Source organism: Mustelus asterias, chromosome 23 (genome assembly GCF_964213995.1).
Source record: "Mustelus asterias chromosome 23, sMusAst1.hap1.1, whole genome shotgun sequence".
NCBI lineage: Eukaryota > Metazoa > Chordata > Chondrichthyes > Carcharhiniformes > Triakidae > Mustelus > Mustelus asterias.
Genome location: NC_135823.1, coordinates 64,243,351 through 64,262,023, shown reverse-complemented (window position 1 = coordinate 64,262,023; position 18,673 = coordinate 64,243,351). Strand labels below are relative to the sequence as shown.

General features: G+C 47.5%; 1 protein-coding gene across 1 annotated transcript in view; it reads right to left on the bottom strand.

Annotated features, from left to right (window-relative positions):
- Window positions 1-18,673, bottom strand: part of ppl (periplakin) — a 77,323-nt gene that overhangs the window by 15,615 nt on the left and 43,035 nt on the right. Inside the window, exons 10-17 of the mRNA XM_078240787.1 lie at window positions 17,286-17,408; window positions 15,034-15,180; window positions 12,718-12,872; window positions 10,509-10,606; window positions 8,390-8,419; window positions 5,681-5,838; window positions 2,706-2,884; window positions 1,016-1,154 (exon numbers count right to left, since the gene is read on the bottom strand). Coding sequence (XP_078096913.1) covers window positions 1,016-1,154; window positions 2,706-2,884; window positions 5,681-5,838; window positions 8,390-8,419; window positions 10,509-10,606; window positions 12,718-12,872; window positions 15,034-15,180; window positions 17,286-17,408 — 1,029 coding nt within the window. The remainder of the gene's footprint in view (window positions 1-1,015; window positions 1,155-2,705; window positions 2,885-5,680; window positions 5,839-8,389; window positions 8,420-10,508; window positions 10,607-12,717; window positions 12,873-15,033; window positions 15,181-17,285; window positions 17,409-18,673) is intronic.

The following is an 18,673-nucleotide window of genomic DNA, read 5'->3' as shown; positions in this document are numbered from 1 at the left end:
CACCCATCCACACTCTCATATCTCCCGTGCCTCCAGTCAAACTGTTGCTGATTCCAGAATATCTTCCCAAATCGGGTAGCTCGTCACGAAGAGTATTCAAATTAAAAGTAAGAGCCTTTCTTGAGTTGTCCCCATGAAGGTAAGGGTGGCACAGTGGTTAGCACTGCTGCCTCATAGTGCCAGGGACCTGGGTTCGATTCCCGGCTTGGGTCACAGTCTGTGCGGAGTCTGCATGTTCTCCCCGTGTCTGCGTGGGTTTCCTCCGAGTGCTCCGGTTTACTCCCTCAGTCTGAAAGACGTGCTGGTTGGGTGCATTGGCCGTGCTAAATTCTCCCTCAGTGTACCCGAACAGGCACCGGAGTGTGGCGACTAGGGGATTTTCATAGTAGCTTCATTGCAGTGTTAATGTAAGCCTACTTGTGACTAATAATAAATAAACTTTTTTAAAAATTACAGGCATTAATTAGGGGCACTGAAACATAATGGGTGACACGGTGGCACAGTGGTTAGCACTGCTGCCTTACAGTGCCAGGGACCCTGGTTCAATTCCCGGCTCAGGTCACTGTCGGTGTGGAGCTTGTACTTTCTCCCCGTGCCTGCGTGGGTTTCCTCCCACAGTCCAAAGATGTGTAGGTTAGGTAGACTGGCCATGCAAAATTTCCCCTTAGTGTCGGGGGACTAGCTAGGATAAATGCATGGAGTGATGGGGATGAGGCCTGGGTGGGACAGTGGTCGGTGCAGACTCGATGGGCCAAATGGCTTTCTGTACTGTAGGATCCTATGATTCTATGATAATGATTTGAATTGAGATGGGTCCCAAACAGAATGCTTTTAGCTTGGATGATGCAATGAGGAACGGCAGCTAAGGATTGGTGACATATCTAACGGAGTGGCCCCAGTGCAGGTGACAAAAGGCGGATTAGAAAGGCTATTTCTTGAGTTGAAATGCTGTTTCCGAGCAGTTCACCCGGGCCAGGTTATGTCTGAGCATCATACATTCGGAGGTAATGCTTACCTCAAGCTCCTGCTTCTTGGTATCCAATCCCCAGATACTATCAGGAACAGTCTGGTCCTTCACCAATTTATTCTCGAATTCAGACAAGGTGTTTCTGCCTTTCTGGAGGGTGTTCTCCAACTTGTTCCCAGCCTGAGCCCTGTGAAGATTGTAAAGTAGCGTGCCCGTCATTCATTGTATCCGGGGCAGAGAATCAAAGACTCTCTTTCAGAGAGCCGGTGCAGACTGGATGGACCAAATGGCCTCTTTCTGCACTGTCGGGGTTCGATGAATCACATCACAAGAGTGAAACCAGCGTCAGGTATGGGGAAAAAGGCAAATACAACGTACACATCTGCATGAATCCACCAATTTCACACGCCCAGTAGGAGCACTGCTCAATGGGATCATACGTTTTGAGATAGGGCTCCAGCACCACCACCCAGACCCTGCAGCCTGGGATCCTGCTGTGTCCTAACCATGGTAAGAGTTTTAACAACACCAGGTTAAAGTCCAACAGGTTTATTTGGTAGCAAATGCCATTAGCTTTCGGAGCGCCGCTCCTTCGAAGGAGCGGCGCTCCGAAAGCTAATGGCATTTGCTACCAAATAAACCTGTTGGACTTTAACCTGGTGTTGTTAAAACTCTTACTGTGTTTACCCCAGTCCAACGCTGGCATCTCCACACCGAGCCCTAATAATGCCATGGTTCTGAGGTACAAGCATGGTATCAGTGAATTGATCCTGCAAATGTGAATGACAGCATTGATGCATACATAAGTACAAAAAACAAAGAACAGTACAGCACAGGGACAGGCCCTTCGGCCCTCCAAGCCAACGCCGATCATGTTGTCCTATCTAGACCAACCGCTTATATCCATTTATTCCCCGTCTATTCATGTGTCTATCCAGATAAGTCTTAAATGTCGCTAATGTATCTGCCTCAACCACCTCACCTGGCAGTGCATTCCAGGCCCCCACCACCCTCTGTGTAAAAAACTTCCCCGCACATCTCCACTGAACCTTTCCCCCCTTACCTTGAACTTGTGCCCCCTTGTAATTGTCATTTCTGCCCTGGGAAAAAGCTTCCACTGTTCACCCTATCTATACCTCTCAATTTTATAAACTTCTATCAGGTCGCCCCTCAGCCTCCGTCTTTCCAGGGAGAACAATTCCAGTTTATTCAGTCTCTCCTCATAGCTAATACCCTCCATACCAGGAGACTAGTTAGACTTGATGGAAATGATGAGAAGTATGGACAGGGTAAATGGTGAGAAACTCTTCCCACTTAAGAGAGCATCAAGAACGAGAGAGCACAGAGTCAAAATAAAGGGAGTAAACTTGATGTGGGGGAAAAATGTCTTCACCCAAAGGATGGTCTGGAAGGAACTTCCCTCTTAGGTGGAGACAGGTTTGATCGAGATACTCAAAAGGGAATTGGATTGCTATCTGCATGAAGGTGCAAGGTTACGAGGTTAAGGCAAGGGAGTGGGATTAGATAGGATGTTCCTTCAGAGAGAGTCAGTGCAAACTCGATGGGCCGATTGGCCTCCTTCTGCAATGAAAAGATTCTGTGATTCCTGCCCAATGTCCAACTCTCTCCCCAGATTTCCCTGCACAGATGACATACTGGAATAATCTAAACTTTCTGAGTTCAAGTCCCGCCCCGTCAGCTATGGAAATCCCCACAGTGTAAAATGAATGTTACTTACTTCTCCTCGGAGCAGTTGAGCAGGAGGCTGACCTGCTCAAACTTGTTGTTTGTGTCGTCCAGTTTGGTGCGGAGCTGAGGTGCCCCTGCTACCTGCGGGTACTGCGAGAGAAAGCCCTGACACTCCCTTTCCTTCGACATCTTGGCGATTTCAATTTGGCCAATGGAATTGCTGATGTTCTGGAAGACGGAAAAGAGATTTATAAAAAAAAGGGTAGGCTCGATGTTAATCACGTTCAGAAACGTCCATCTGTTTAGAACGACCCACTCCTTCCAACACCAAAAACCAATCAAGTTTCTGAAGTCATAGAATCCACACTGTGCAGAAGATGACCATTCGGCCCATCGAGCCTGCACCAACAACAATCCCATTGTGTCAAAAATTAAATTGAGCTCATTAAATTCACAACATGGCAGTTAAGTGATTTGAAGAATAAATGTATCAACAGCTGAATCATTAGCGATGCCCATGTCCCATGGATGAATAAAAAAAATAGAACTCGACAGTGCAGAAGGAGGCCATTCTGAAGAATGAGTCAGAATTCAGAAGAATGAGGGGAGATCTTATAGAAACATATAAGATTATGAAGGGAATAGATAAGATAGAAGCAGGGAGGTTGTTTCCACTGACGGCTGAAACTAGAACGAGGGGGCATGACCTCCAAATAAGGGGAAGCAGATTTAGGACTGAGTTGAGGAGGAACTTCTTCACACAAAGGGTTGTGAATCTGTGGAATTCCCTGCCCAGTGAAGCAGTTGAGGCTACCTCATTGAATGTTTTTAAGGCAAGGATAGATAGATTTTTGAACAAATAAGGAATTAAGGGTTATGGTGAGCAGGCGGGTAAGTGGAGCTGAGTCCATGAAAAGATCAGCCATAATCTGATTGAATGGTGGAGCAGGCTCGAGGGGGCAGATGGCCTACTCCTGCTCCTAGTTCTTATGTTCTTATGTGGCTCATCGAGCCTGCACTGACAACAATCCCACCCAGGCCCCATCCCCGTATCCCCACGTATTTACCCTGCTAATCCCCCTGACACTAAGGGGCAATTTACCATGGCCAATCCACCCAACACATCTTTAGATTGAGGGAGGAAACCAGAGCACCTGGAGGAAACCCACGCAGACACGGGGAGAACGTGCCAACTGCATAGAGTCACAAATGCTCATCAACTTACACCTACATCCCAAAAGAATGTGTGTGAGTCAGGCTTAGTGGCTGCAGACCTGCCTCTGAGTCAGAAGGTTGTGAGATGAAGTTTTACTCTAGGATCCAAGTGGATAATTCAGTCACAGTTACACTGTTGGAAGGTGATATCTCTGTAGTCTCAGATGGATGTATAAAGGTCACAGTGAATTATTTCAGTGCTCCTCGTGCACCAGCCAACAATTATTTTGCAACTAACACCACCGAAACACCCTGGCAATGATCTCAATTTCATTAGTGCACATTGGCTGTTAGTGTTATGCAGTGCGAGAGGACTGCATTCACTCTGATGTGCGCCGGGGCATCATAAGGTTGTGAAAATCCCCCATCTTGACTCCCACCTTTTGTTTTCCGTTCCTGGTTTGCCCCAACATGACCCACCCCTACCCCACATGGCCACTGCCCTTGTTGTTCAGTTTTGTTCCCACTGAGCATGTTGTTCTCCTATTAACACGGCTATCCTACCTTTACCACTATTATCACTCCTCAGTCCCCAGCGGCACCATTAACAACCCCTTTGTCAATCCCTCCTTAGTTCTGACCTATCAGGGTCTTCCCATCCTGTCCCATTCCCCCCTCTCCAAGTATATAATCTATCACATTTCTATCCCTTTTCAGTTCTGTAGATAGGTCGTGCAGACTCGAACGTTAACTGTGTTTCCCTCTCCACAGAGGCTGCCAGAGCTAGAATCATTGAATCCCTACAGTGCAGAAGGAGGCCATTTGGCCCATCGAGGCTGCACCAAAAACAATTCCACCCAGGTCCTATTCCCGTAACTCCACGTATTTACCTTCTTGCAACCCTGACACTAAGGTTAATTTAGCACGGCCAATCCACCTAACCTGGGCATCTTTGGACTGTGGGAGGAAACTAGAGCACCCAGAGGAAACCCACACAGACATGGGGAGAACATGCAAACTCCATACAGACAGTCATCCGAGACCAGGATGGAACCCGGGTCCCTGGAGCTGTGCCACTGAGTTTATCCATAAAAAGTGCTATCTATATAAATGCAAATTCTCTCTGTAGCCTCCCATCCATTGACTCTGTCTACACTTCCCGCTATCTCGGAAAAGCAGCCAGCATAATTAAGGACCCCATGCACCCCGGACATTCTCTCTCCCACCTTCTTCCATTGGGAAAAAAATACAAAAGTCTGAGGTCACGTACCAACCGACTCAAGAACAGCTTCTTCCCTGCTGCCATCAGACTTTCGAATGGACCTACCTTATATTAAGTTGATCTTTCTCTACACCCTAGCTATCACTGTAACACAACATTCTGCACTCTCTCCTTTCCTTCTCTATGAACGGCATGCTTTGTCTGTATAGTGCACAAGAAACAATGCTTTTCACTGTATACTAATACATTTGACAATAATAAATCAAATCAAATCAAATCATTGGCTCTGTCTACACTTCCCGCTGCTTTGGAAAAGCAGCCAGCATAATTAAGGACACCACTCACCCCAGACGTTCTCTCTTCCACCTTCTTCCATCGGGAAAAAGTCTGAGGACACGTACCAAACAACTCAAGAGCAGCTTCTTCCCTGCTGCCATCAGACTTTCGAATGGACTTACCTTGCATTAAGTTGATCTTTCTCTACACCCTAGCTATAACTGTAACACTACATTCTGCACTCTCTCCTTTCCTTCTCTATGAACGGTATGCTTTGTCTGTATAGCGCGCAAGAAACAATACTTTTCACTGTATGTTAATATCTGTGACAATAATAAATCAAATGGAATCATTTCAGTAAGTGAGCGAACCTTCAGGTCTTGGATGCGATCTTTGCTATCCTGGATGGGTTTCTTGTGCTCCAGTGGGGGTCGGGTGCAGGACTGAATCGCCTTCTCCTGTTTGACCACATTGTTCTGAATCTGATCCAAATCCGACAGCAGTTTGAGACATTGGGTATCCTGGGAATCTGACCGAGTGGAAGGGAATACAGGTAAACTCACAGAGATTCACCCTATCAATCTCTCCTTTCCCTTTTACAATATAATGCAATCTCTTTCAAACCACCTCATACATAATCACTTCACACCGGGCCAATCCCATTTGGTTAACGGCCATGTTTCCCCAGCAGTTCTGCTCCTTAATGATAGTCTAGATTATTGAGAAGAAACTGTTAAGATCTGGGGCAGCACAGTCGAAGGCTCTTTCCCCAGGGTGGAAGTGTCAATTACAAGGGGGCACAGGTTCAAGGTGAGAGGGGGAAAGTTTAAGGGAGATGTGCGGGGGAAGTTTTTCACGCAAAGAGAGTGATGGGTGCCTGGAACGCGCTGCCAGAGGAGGTGGTGGAAGCAGATACATTGGCAACATTTAAGAGGTATCTGGATGGGTACAGGAATAGGGAGGGAATAGAGGGATACGGACTGAGTAAGGGCAGAAAGATTTTTTTAGTTGGGGCATCATGATCGGCACGGGCTTGGAGGGCCGAAGGGCCTGTTCCTGTGCTGTACTTTTCTTTGATCTTTGTTAGTGGTTAGCACTGCTGCCTCACAGCACCAGGGACCCGGGTTCGATTCCCGGCTTGGGTCACTCTCTGTGCGGAGTCTGCACGTTCTCCCCGTGTCTGCGTGGGTTTCCTCCGGGTGCTCCGGTTTCCTCCCACAGTCTGAAAAACGTGCTGGTTAGTTGCATTGGCCATGCTAAATTCTCCCTCAGTGTACCCGAACAGGTGCTGGAGTGTGGTGACTAGAAGATTTTCACAGTAACTTCATTGCAGTGTGAAAGTAAGCCTACTTGTGACACTAAATAAATAAATCTTTCACCGACTTCACTCTGTCTTTGATCTCAATGGGATGTTGCAGCAAGTCACTGTGACTGGGAGGATTTCAATGTTTTCACTGGAACCTGGTGGCAAAAACCTTGAGGGCTTTTCAATTCCATCCATCAAAAGTGAGCGGAAGGTAATTGAAATGCTGGTGACCTGCTCATCCTGAATCTAAGTTTGCACAGTTGCTCTGTGGTTGTTGGTTAGCTCAGTTGGCTGGATGACTTCTTTGTGATGCAGAGCAAGGCCAACAGTGCACCTTCGTGGAATCCCTACAGTGCAGAAGAGGCCATTCAGCCCATCGAGTCTGCACCGACTCTCTGGCAGAGTATCTTACCCCCAGGTCCTCCCCCTATCCTTGTAACACCACAGATTCTCCATGGTTAATCCCATCCAATCTACACATCTGGGGACACCAAGGTGCAATTTAGCATAGCCAATCCACCTAACCCATGTAACTTTGGGCACTAAGGGTGAATTTAGAATGGCCAATCTACTAACCTGCACATCTCTGGAGTGTGGGAGGAAACCGGAGCATCCGGAGGAAACCCACGCAGACACGGGGAGAACGTGCAAACTCCACACAGACAGTCACCCAAGGCCAGAATTGAACCCGGGTCCCTGGCGCTGTGAGGCAGCAGTGCTAACCACATTGCCACCCCGTGAGGTGTGGTAACCTTCAGGTTAAATCACCACCACAAAGGGAGAACAGCCTATCGTCATCTGAGACTATGGTGACTTTGCCTTTATCCCCAAGCTCAATAATCCTCCAAGAACTCGGAGATCCTCAAACACTGGCCTCTTGTGCATTTTCCATTCCCTTCTCCTCGCCTTTGTTAACAGTGCGCTCATCCATCTAGGCTCATGGTGAGGACATGGCCTAGTGGTATTATTGCTAGACTATTAATCCAGAATCTCTGCTAATGTTCTGAGGACCCGGGTTCGAATCCCGCCATAGCAGATGGTGGAATTTGAATTCAATAAAAAAATATTTGGAATTAAGGATCTACTGATGACCATTGTCGCTTGTTGGAAAAACCCATCTGGTTCACTAATGTCCTTTAGGGAAGGAAATCTGTCATCCTTAACCTGGTCTGGCCTACATGTGACTCCAGAGCCACAGCAATGCTTTAAAGTTTATTTATTAGTGTCACAAGTAGACTTATATTAATACTGCAATGACGTTTCTGTGAAAATTCCCTGTGGTTGATCCAATGTGGTTGACTCTCAACTGCCCTCCAAGGGCAACTAGGGATGGGCAATAAATGCTGGCCCAGCCTGTGACGCATATGTCTTCTTTGCCTTGGTATCAATGCTTCTGTGAAGCAGTATGGCTGATGCGCTATCAATAAGGCGAAAGACTACCGATATGCCAATATAAGTGTAGGCTTTTATTCACAACAGAATCAGGAGCAGGTCCCAACATATAACCAACCTGGACCGAACAAGGGGGAGGAGACAGCCACCTTTATACTAGGTGCCGAGGGGAGGAACCAAACTGGAAGGGGATGTGTCCAGGTATGACAAGCACACACAACGGTGGTCCATATAGGACAAAGGCACAACTGAGGTCCACCACAATGGCTTCCTGTGATAATGGTGCCATGTAATTGTAAGTTGCTGATACGAAGCTAAATCTAAAACACAAGTCAAAAACTGCACCATATATTACCCAGTACAATAAGGAAATGTTACCTACTTGACACAGGCACCGAAGATGTCTTCACCGCTGTGAAGAAGGAAGAAGAAAAATAACAAAATCAGTTGAATTAAAGAGTGATCCATCACTAAGGGCCTCAAAATACGTAAGACCCGACTCGGAACTAGCAAAGGTTTGCACGCAGAGAGAGCTGGCGGATCTGGTACTAGAGTCACAGAAAGTTAACAGGCAGATGCAGCAAGCAATCAGGAAGACCAATGAAATGTTATTGCAGCGGGTTCAAGCAATGACGTTTTGCTGCAATTATACAGAACTTTGGTAAGACCCCACCTGGAGCACTGTTTGAGTTTCTTTTATAGGGAAAGATATAATTCCCTAAGAGAGGATTCACTGGATAGATTCCTGGGATGAGGTGGCTGCCCTGGGGGGAGAGATCGAGTAGAACCGGTCTTTTGAAAACTTGAAGAACAAAAGTATGGAGTATTATTTAAATGGAGAAAAACTGCAGAAAGCTCCAACACAAAGGAACTTGGGGGCACTTGTGCACAAAATGCAGAAAGCTAACACACAGATGCAGCAGGTAACCAGGAAAGCTAATGGAATGTTGGCCCTTATTTCAAGCAGGTTGGAGTATTACAACGGGGGAGTCTTGCTGCAACTGCACAAGGTACTGGTTAGACCACATCTGGAGTGTGAACAATTTTGGTCGCTTATTTAAGGACAGATATTATTTCATTGCAGGCAGTTCAGGGAAGGCTCACTCAGATGATCCCCAATATGGAGGGATTGTCTTATGAGGAAAGGTTAAACAGGTCAGGACTCTACTCATTAGAATTTAGAAGAATGAGAGATTTCGTTAAAACTTATTGGATTAGGAACATAGGAATTAGGAGGAGAAGTCGGCAAATTCAATCAGATTATGGCTGATCTCTCCCAATCCACCTCCCCACCTGTTCCCCATATCCGCTCATCCCTTTTTTATTAGAAATATATCTGTCTCCCTCTTGAAACCATTTAACAATTCAGACTCCACCGCGCTATGGGGCAGCGAGTTCCACAAATTCACCACCCTCTGCGAGAAGTAGCTCCTCTGATTCTTAAGGGGCTTGATAGGGTAAACGCTGAGAGGATGTTTCACCTCATGGGAGAGTCGAGGACTAGAGGCACAGTCTCAGAACAAAGGGGCACCAATTTAAGACTGAAATGAGGAGGAATTTCTTCTCCCAGAGGGTTGTGAGTCTTTGGAGCTCCTTGCCACAGAGAGCTGTGGGGGGCAGAGTCCTTGTGTGTGTTTAAGGCTGAGATAGATTGTTGATCAGTAAGGAAATCAAGGGTTACGGGGAAAGGGCAGGAAAATGGACACGAGGAATGTGTCGGATCAGCCATGGTCCTATTGAATAATGGGGCTGGCTTGAGGGGCTGAATAGAACATAGAACATAGAAAGCCACAGCACAAACAGGCCCTTCGGCCCACAAGTTGCGCCGATCACATCCCCACCTCTAGGCCTATCTATAGCCCTCAATCCCATTAAATCCCATGTACTCATCCAGAAGTCTCTTAAAAGACCCCAACGAGTTTGCCTCCACCACCACCGACGTCAGCCGATTCCACTCACCCACCACCCTCTGAGTGAAAAACTTACCCCTGACATCCCCCCTGTACCTACCCCCCAGCACCTTAAACCTGTGTCCTCTCGTAGCAACCATTTCAGCCCTTGGAAATAGCCTCTGAGAGTCCACCCTATCCAGACCCCTCAACATCTTGTAAACCTCTATCAGGTCACCTCTCATCCTTCGTCTCTCCAGGGAGAAGAGACCAAGCTCCCTCAACCTATCCTCATAAGGCATGCCCCCCAATCCAGGCAACATCCTTGTAAATCTCCTCTGCACCCTTTCAATGGCTTCAACATCTTTCCTGTAATGAGGTGACCAGAACTGCGCGCAGTACTCCAAGTGGGGTCTAACCAGGGTCCTATAAAGCTGCAGCATTATCTCCCGACTCCTAAACTCAATCCCTCGATTAATGAATGGCCTACTCTTGTTCCTATTTCTTAGAATCTTAACAAACCGGAGATTACTTGATGCAAACACCAAGGCCAAGAGGAATAATAGTTTAATTGTCCGATACCCCTTACCCTCAGTGGATTGAATCACGCACCTGGTTTGTTAGTTTGTTTTGTCCCATTGTATCGTTTCTGCAGCGCATTCTTGGTTGTCCCACTCTTCTGTTTTACACTATTGTACTGATTGGTGATGCTAGGCGGGTGAAACATAGACAAGTACGTGAGCCACGGAACACTGGCAAGAACATTGCTCAATACAACACACCCCGAAGAAAAGCGACAGTGAAACTTGGGAAATGACTGGTACTGCTCCCTACTGGTCTTCAAATGCTTCAAGCATTCCCCTTCGATAGTTGAGCTGGTAGAGCGCGGAGGACTGTAGATAACTAAAACTGACATCCCGAGGTAGCTGGTTCAATTCCGTCTCAGAGGAAGCGCCAGCTCTCTGGGCGGCACAGTGGTTAGCACTGCTGCCTCACAGCGCCAGGGTCCCGGGTTCGATTCCAGCCTCGGGTCACTGTCTGTGTGGAGTCTGCACGTTCTCCCCGTGTCTGCGTGGGTTTCCTCCGGGTGCTCCGGTTTCCTTCCACACTCCAAAGATGTGCAGGTTAGGTGGACTAGATGGGGTGGGTTAAATTGCCCCTTAGTGTCCAAAGATGTGTAGGTTAGGTTGATTGGCCATTGTAAATTGTCCTTTAGTGTCCAAAGATGTGCAGGTTAGGTGGATTGTCCATGCTAAATTGCCCCTTAGTGTCCAAAGATTTGTAGGTTAGGGGGATTAGCAGGGTAAATAGGGGGGTTATGGGGAAAGGGCCTGGGTAAGATGCTCTGTCGGAGAGTTGGTGCAGACTTGATGGGCCGAATGGCCTCCCTCTGCACTTTAGGGATTCTATGGAAATGGAACTCCAGTTCAGACCACTCAAAGTTTGATCAGAAGACTGACTGCACAGTATTGTATCCCAGTTTTTGCTGTTGCTTCACTCTGGGGGTTAATTTAGCCAATCCCTTTCTTTTTGCTCTGTCCCACCTCACAGTCAGGCATCAACACTGTAAATTGGAGGGAGGAATCTTGCCAACATCGCCACCTGGAGGTGCGTGTTGGCACCATCATCATTCGCTACTGCTTAGCCACCATTGTACTGAATCCATGGGGCTGGATTGTTCCAGTGACCGGGGTCTCCCCACCCCTCCTGTCTGGTGGGAGCCCAGTGTCACTCCCATGGGGGAGGGGGGCGGGGAGGCCGAACACCCATCAGCCGCTAACTGGCCAGATTTGGGATTTCCTGGGATTACTGACCCTGGAGGCAGGATGTCCTGCCCTACACAGCTGCCAGCCAATCAGAGGCAGGCAGCACTGGTTTGATGTGCGTCCAATTGCAAAGCCCAGAAAAGCCGGGTGAGTCCGGCTTAACCCCGGAGATGCCACCACTAAATTCTGATTGGCCTAGGGATAGATTCGCTTTAAGGGTGGAATTTTCCCATCCCGCCCGCCATGGGAATCGTAGCGGGCGGGATATGGACCATTGCAAACGTCCATTGACATCGGGTGGGATTTTCCGGCCTTGGGGCGAGTGCGGTCGGAAAGTCCCACCCTAAGGCCGAAACTCTACCACCCCAAATCGTAAAATCTCGTCCAAGGCCAACGGAGGTTCCCAGAAAGGAATTCTCCGTTGGCCTTGGGTGGGACTTTACGATCTTGCCCAAGCGAGGCCATAAAATCCCACCCTAAATGTCTCATTAAAGGACCTTGCCACCACCAGATGGCAGGATTCCTCCATTGGGCCCTTGGTCACTCTTGGAGACAGTTTAACTGAAGTCGGGAATCCGATACAGGCACTCACGCCCAATTCTCCCTGCAACCCCTCCCTGCCTCGCCACCATGGCTGCTCCGGAATGTTCCACTGAATCCACCCCATAGGCTGCTGGAAGATTCAGTTCTCCTCAGCAATAATCTTTGACCATCTGAACATACCAAAAAAAAATGGCACTCAAAAAAACCACAACATGGAATAATTGGGGAGGCGATGGCCTAGTGGTATTATCGCTAGACTATTAATCCAAAAACTCAGCTAATGTTCTGGGGACCCGGGTTTGAATCCCACCACGGCAGAGGTTGGAATTTGAATTCAATAAAAAAAAATCTGGAATTAAGAATCTACTGTTGACCATTGTCGGAAAATCCCATCTGGTTCACTAATGTCCTTTAGGGAAAAAATTCCAACACATTTTGCAGAAAGCAAATGAGCTAGGTTCCCTTTCCCAAACTTTCAGGATATGCGGCAAGGGGATGGATTGCGGACTTACTCGTCTCCAATGGCGATTGCCTCCGGGTCTGTTGGAGGTATTATGAAACAGACAGCAGGAGCTTTCTGCTTGTGACCAGTTGTATCCGCCACCTCCCAGTGAGTTCCATTCATGTTTTTATTCAGTATGTACCTCTCGCCACGCTGGATATGAGTCTGTCACACGAGAAAGAAAAGATTTGCTCAAACAGATTCACTTCCCAGTTCAATGAACATTTCACACTTTTGCCTCCCTGTTCACCATGGAATTGACCAATCAAAATGCTTGGAGACAATCCAGTCCCAAATCTGTCGCAAAATAAATATTTAAATCTGAGATTGATAGATTTTGTTACACGTGGGATGCACCATAGAAAGCATTCTTTCTGGTTGTATCACAGCTTGGTATGGGCTCCTGCTCTGCCCAAGACCGCAAGGAACTACAAAAGGTCGTGAATGTAGCCCAATCCATCACTCAAACCAGCCTCCCACCCATTGACTCTGTCTTCACTTCCCACTGCCTCGGAAAAGCAGCCAACTTAATCAAGGACCCCACGCACCCCGGACATTCTCTCTTCCACCTTCTTCCAATCGGGAAAAAGATACAAAAGTCTGAGGTCATGTACCAACCGACTCAAGAACAGCTTCATCTCTGCTGCCATCAGACTTTTGAATGGGCCTACCTCGCATTAAATTGATCTTTCTCTACACCCTAGCTAGGACTGTAACACTACATTCTGCACCCTCTCCTTTCCTTTGCTATGATGGACACGGTAAGAAGTCTCACAACACCAGGTTAAAGTCCAATAGGTTTATTTGGAATCACAAGCTTTCGGAGCATTGCTCCTTCATCAGGTGAGTGGAGAGGTGGGTTCACAAACACGGCATATATTTATAGGCAGGTGAACCCACTCCTCCACTCACCTGATGAAGGAGCAGCACTCCGAAAGCTCGTGATTCCAAATAAACCTGTTGGACTTTAACTTGGTGTTATGAGACTTCTTACTGTGCCCACCCCCAGTCCAATGCTGGCATCTCCACATCATTCTCTATGAACGGTATGCTTTGTCTGTATAGCGCGCAAGAAACAATGCTTTTCACTGTATACTAATACATGTGGCAATAATAAATCAAATCAACTTCCTTGGCCACCAAGTCCTGGGGTGGGACTCGAACCCAGAGCTTCTGGCTGAGAGGCAGGATGCCACCCACCGCCACAAAACTTCCTTACTGTTGGGTTGGATATGATTAAATGTCTGGTTGAAAAGCGAGGGGAGCGAGCACTGGGGGGTTGAATGGGGATGAGCTGTACTATCAGTTAGTGTACTGGGATATCACTCCCCTGACTTCACTTTGCCAATCAGCATTAACATACACAAAATTACACGGGCCAGTAAGTTGCAATGAGGAAATAAGAACCTTACAAATGGATATAGATAGGTTAGGAGAGTGGGCCAAAATGTGGCAGATAGAGTTTAACATGGATAAATGGGAGGTCATGCATTTTGGTTGGAAAAATGGGAAGGCGACTTATTGTCTAAATGGGGAGAGACTTTGGGGTGCTCCAGCGCAGAGGGATCTGGGTGTCCTCGTTCATGAGTCATAGAAAACTAGCATCAGGTACAGCAGATAATAAAGAAAGTGAAAGGAATGTTGGTATTTATAGCTAAAGGAATAGAATATAAAGATAAGGAAGTATTGTTGCAACTATATAAGGCATTGGCGAGGCCACAGCTGGAGTATTGTGCACAGTTTTAGTCCCCTTATTTGAGGAAAGATGCAGTGGCATTGGAGGCAGTTCAGAGGAGGTTCACTAGATTGATTCCAGAGATGAGGGGTTTGTCGTATGAAGAGAGATTGAACAGTTTAGGCCGATACTCTCTGGAATTTAGGAGAATGAGGGGAGATCAAATTGAGGTGTACAAGATGATAAAAGGTGTGGATAAAGTAGACGTGGAGCGGATGCTTCCTCTTGTGGGGCATTCTGGGACGAGAGGTCATAGTCTTAGGATAAGGGGTAGCAAATTTAAAACAGAGTTGAGGAGAAACTACTTCTCCCAAAGGGTTGTGAATCTGTGGAATTCGCTACCCCAAAGTGCGGTGGATGCTGGGACAGTGAGTAACTTTAAGGAGGAGTTAGACAGATTTTTAATTGGTAATGGGTTGAAGGGTTATGGGGAGAAGGCAGGAAAATGGGGATGAGGAGCGTATCAGCCATGATCGAATGGCGGAGCAGACTCGATGGGCCGAATGGCCTAATTCTGCTGCTATATATTATGAACTGATGAACACTGCCAGCGGTTTAGTGTCACACAAACTCGAGTGAGGAATCTCTTACTTCTTCTGCATCGAAGTCGCACAGTGCCTCCACCGGGACGGGCTTGGGAGGGTTTGCACGGCGATATTTCAGAGGCAGCACTTGGCAGCTGCGATTCCTCAGAGTTTTCACCGCGTCGTCATACTTGTCCAGTGCTCGGTCCTGGTCCTGTAGAAGGTGAAGTGGAAACCGTCATTGACATTGATAAGCCTTTGAGGTACTTGCACTAACACCAGGGGAGGCGCTGGTGGTATTGTCACTAGACTAGTAATCCAGAGACCCAGGATAATGTTCTGGGGACCCGGGTTCGAATCCTGCCACGGCAGATGATGAAATTTGAATTCAATAAAAATCTGGAATTAAGGATCTACTGATGACCATGAAACTATTGTCAATTGTCAGAAAAACCCATCTGGTTCACTAATGTCCTTTAGGGAAGGAAATCTGCCGTCCTTACCTGGTCGGGCCTACATGTGACTCCAGAGCCACAGCAATGTGGTTGACTCTCAACTGCCCTCGGGCAATTAAGGATGGGCAATAAATGCTGGCTCAGCCAGCGACGCCCGCATCCCATGAATGAATTGAAAAAAAATACTCTCAGCATTGCTGCGAAGTGGCTTCTGTTTCCGGCTGATGGGTGGCACAGTGGTTAGCACCGCTGCCTCACAGCGCCAGGGACCCGGGTTCGATTCCCGGCTTGGGGTCACTCTCTGTGTGGAGTCTGCACATTCTCCCCGTATCTGCGTGGGTTTCCTCCGGGTGCTCCGGTTTCCTCCCACACTCCAAAGATGTACGGGTTAGGTGGATTGGCCGTGCTAAATTGCTGGTCGGGGGACTAGCTAGGGTAAATGATTGGGATTGTGGGGATAGGGCTTGGTGAGATTGAGGTCGGCGCAGATGCGATGGGCTGAATGGCCTCCTTCTGCACTGTAGGGATTCTATGATTCTATGATCTATGTTAACGGGCCCAATTTTAACCCAGTGTAAGTAGATATGTGCAGTAATAAATTACTGTACCGTACAGTAAATTACTGTGTCTGCGATATACTCAGACAATACACTCGAGCCTGAACTGCGAGGAATCATTCAAAGGAGTTTCCTATCTGCCTCTCGCAGCTCCCTGGAAAGGCTGATTCATCAAACACACTGGTACAGGGGAGCTTTGAGGGAATTGACATCTTGCCCATTTTGTAAAGAGGATGCTGGGAAATTGAATTGTTCGCCACAGAGCTGGCCCTTTAAATCCTCAGTGTCTCAGACCCACAATGAAAGTAACACCTCTACTTTCTCAGGAAGCTAAGGAAATTTGGCATGTCCGCTACGACTCTCACCAACTGTTACAGATGCACCATAGAAAGCATTCTTTCTGGTTGTGTCACTGGACTGGATAAAGCAGTGGCCGAGGCTAATGCGACAGGGCCGGGGAACCAAATCCCACCAGCTGCTGAAAATTCAATCGATTGGTAAATTGCATTTTTTAAACAATAAATTATTGAATCGAACATAATGGTGCCACAGAGCTCTGGTCAATGGTGGTAAAACCCGTCTGGTTTTCTCAGAGCCTTTTTGAGAAGGAAATCTGCCATCCTTGCCTGGTCTGGCCTATAGGTGACTCCAGACCAGGTAACACTTGAACTTGGCAATGACCCAGCAAGCCTCTCAGTTCGAGAGCATTTCATAGAATCCCTACAGTGCAGAAGGAGGCCATTTGGCCCATTGAGTCTGCACCGACAACAATCCCACCCAGGCCCTATCCCCGTAATCACATGTATTTATCCTAGCTAGTCCCCCTGACACTAAGGGGCAATTTAGCATGACCAATCAACCTAACCCACATATCTTTGGACTGTGGGAGGAAACCAGAGCACCCGGAGGAAATCCACGGGAGAAGGTGCAAACTCCATACAGACAGTGACCCAAGCTAGGAATCGAACCCGGGTCCCTGGCGCTGTTAGGCAGCAGTGCTAACCACTGTGCCACTCCTTGTGCCACTGTGTTGGGGAACGGCAACAAAGGCTGACCTTGGCTAGCCCACATCCCATGACTAAATAAAAGCCCCAGACACCCCATTGTTCCCAAAGTCAGTAGAGCTATCTCCACTATACGGACACAGCACTGAACAACTGTAGGTTCCTAGTGTCTTTCAGAGCAGAAACAACTACATTTAACAGCTTTTATGTGTCTCTGGTGGTAATGTGTGGTTGATAAATTGTGGGTCACCCATTCTCACTCGGGTCCAGAGCCATTGCGATGATAAAGATGCTCCTACTTACCTCGAGGTCACGGAGCATGGTCTGAAGCTGGAATTCATCCTTGAACTCTGGATTGTATTTATGATCCAGATCATCATCAACTTTCTTTAGAAGATCCTGCATATCCTTTGAGTCTTTGTAAAACTAACAGATTGGAGAAAAAATATGTTAATTTACACAGTTTTATGAGTTAGATTCAGACAGGACAGTTTGGCCATCTTTTTGCTGAGAAATCTTGCGATTTTAGGTGTTATTAATATATAAAATAATAACTTACAGTGTTTCAGTTAATACTGCTGTTCTTCCTCTGTCTCAGTTTGTTGTAGCACTCTATGGGCGGTATTTTACCATTTTAAATCTAAATGCCAGGCGAGCGTGGAACTGAGAGTGTTTCAGAACCGTCTTTTGGGCGTGTTTTTAGCCCCCCCCCCATGCACCCTGCCTGCAAAATTCTGAACGAGTCTGTTGCTCACTGTAGAAGTCTGCGGGCCGTAACATGCCCGAAAACCCGCAGAGGGAGCTAGTGCGCGTGTGCAGGCCTCTGATGCTGCACAAGCGCATTGGCAGTAGCAGGGATGTGACAGACAAAGAGAGAGCTGTCAGGCCCCTGCTACTGCAGGCAGCCTGAAGCAGCTCCCCCCCATCCGCAACCCCCCCCCCCCCCCCACCCTGGCAATCGCAGGGACCTGCTCTGAGGACTCTGAATGGGAAAGTCTTCTTTCCTTCCACTAGTGAGAGCACAGAGAAGACGCACAGCCTGTGGGTTGGAGCAGCAGGAAAGGAGGTGTGTGTTTCTCTGCTGAAGACAAATTGGTCTATAAACAGCCCTAAAGAGAGCGGCGCTAACACCTTGTACGCAGGAAGATAGGAACAGGAGTTCATTCAGCCCATCAAGCCTGCTCTGCCATTCAATTCAATCACCATAAGACATAGGAGCAGAATTAGGCCACTCGGCCCATCGAGTCTGCCCTGCTATTAATCATGGCTGATGATATTTTTCTCATCCCCATTCTCCTGCCTTTTCCCCATAACCCCTGATCCCCTTATTAATCACAGATGAGCATCTACCAGTTTCCCACGCTAACACATTATCCCTAATGTCTTAATATCCAGAAATCCATCGACTTCCTTCTGGAACTTGCTCAATGACTGAGTTTCCGCTGCGCACTGGGATAGCAAATTCCAAAGGTTCACCACCCTCTGAGTGAAGACATTCACCCTCTTGTAGAGGGTGAAGCAGTTGAGGCTACCTCGTTGAATGTTTTTAAGGCAAAGATAAATTTTTGAACAGTAAAGGAATTAAGGGTTATGGTGAGCGGGCGGGTAAGTGGAGCTGAGTCCACAAAAAGATCAGCCATGATCTTATTGAATGGCGGAGCAGGCTCGAGGGGCCAGATGGCCTACCCCTG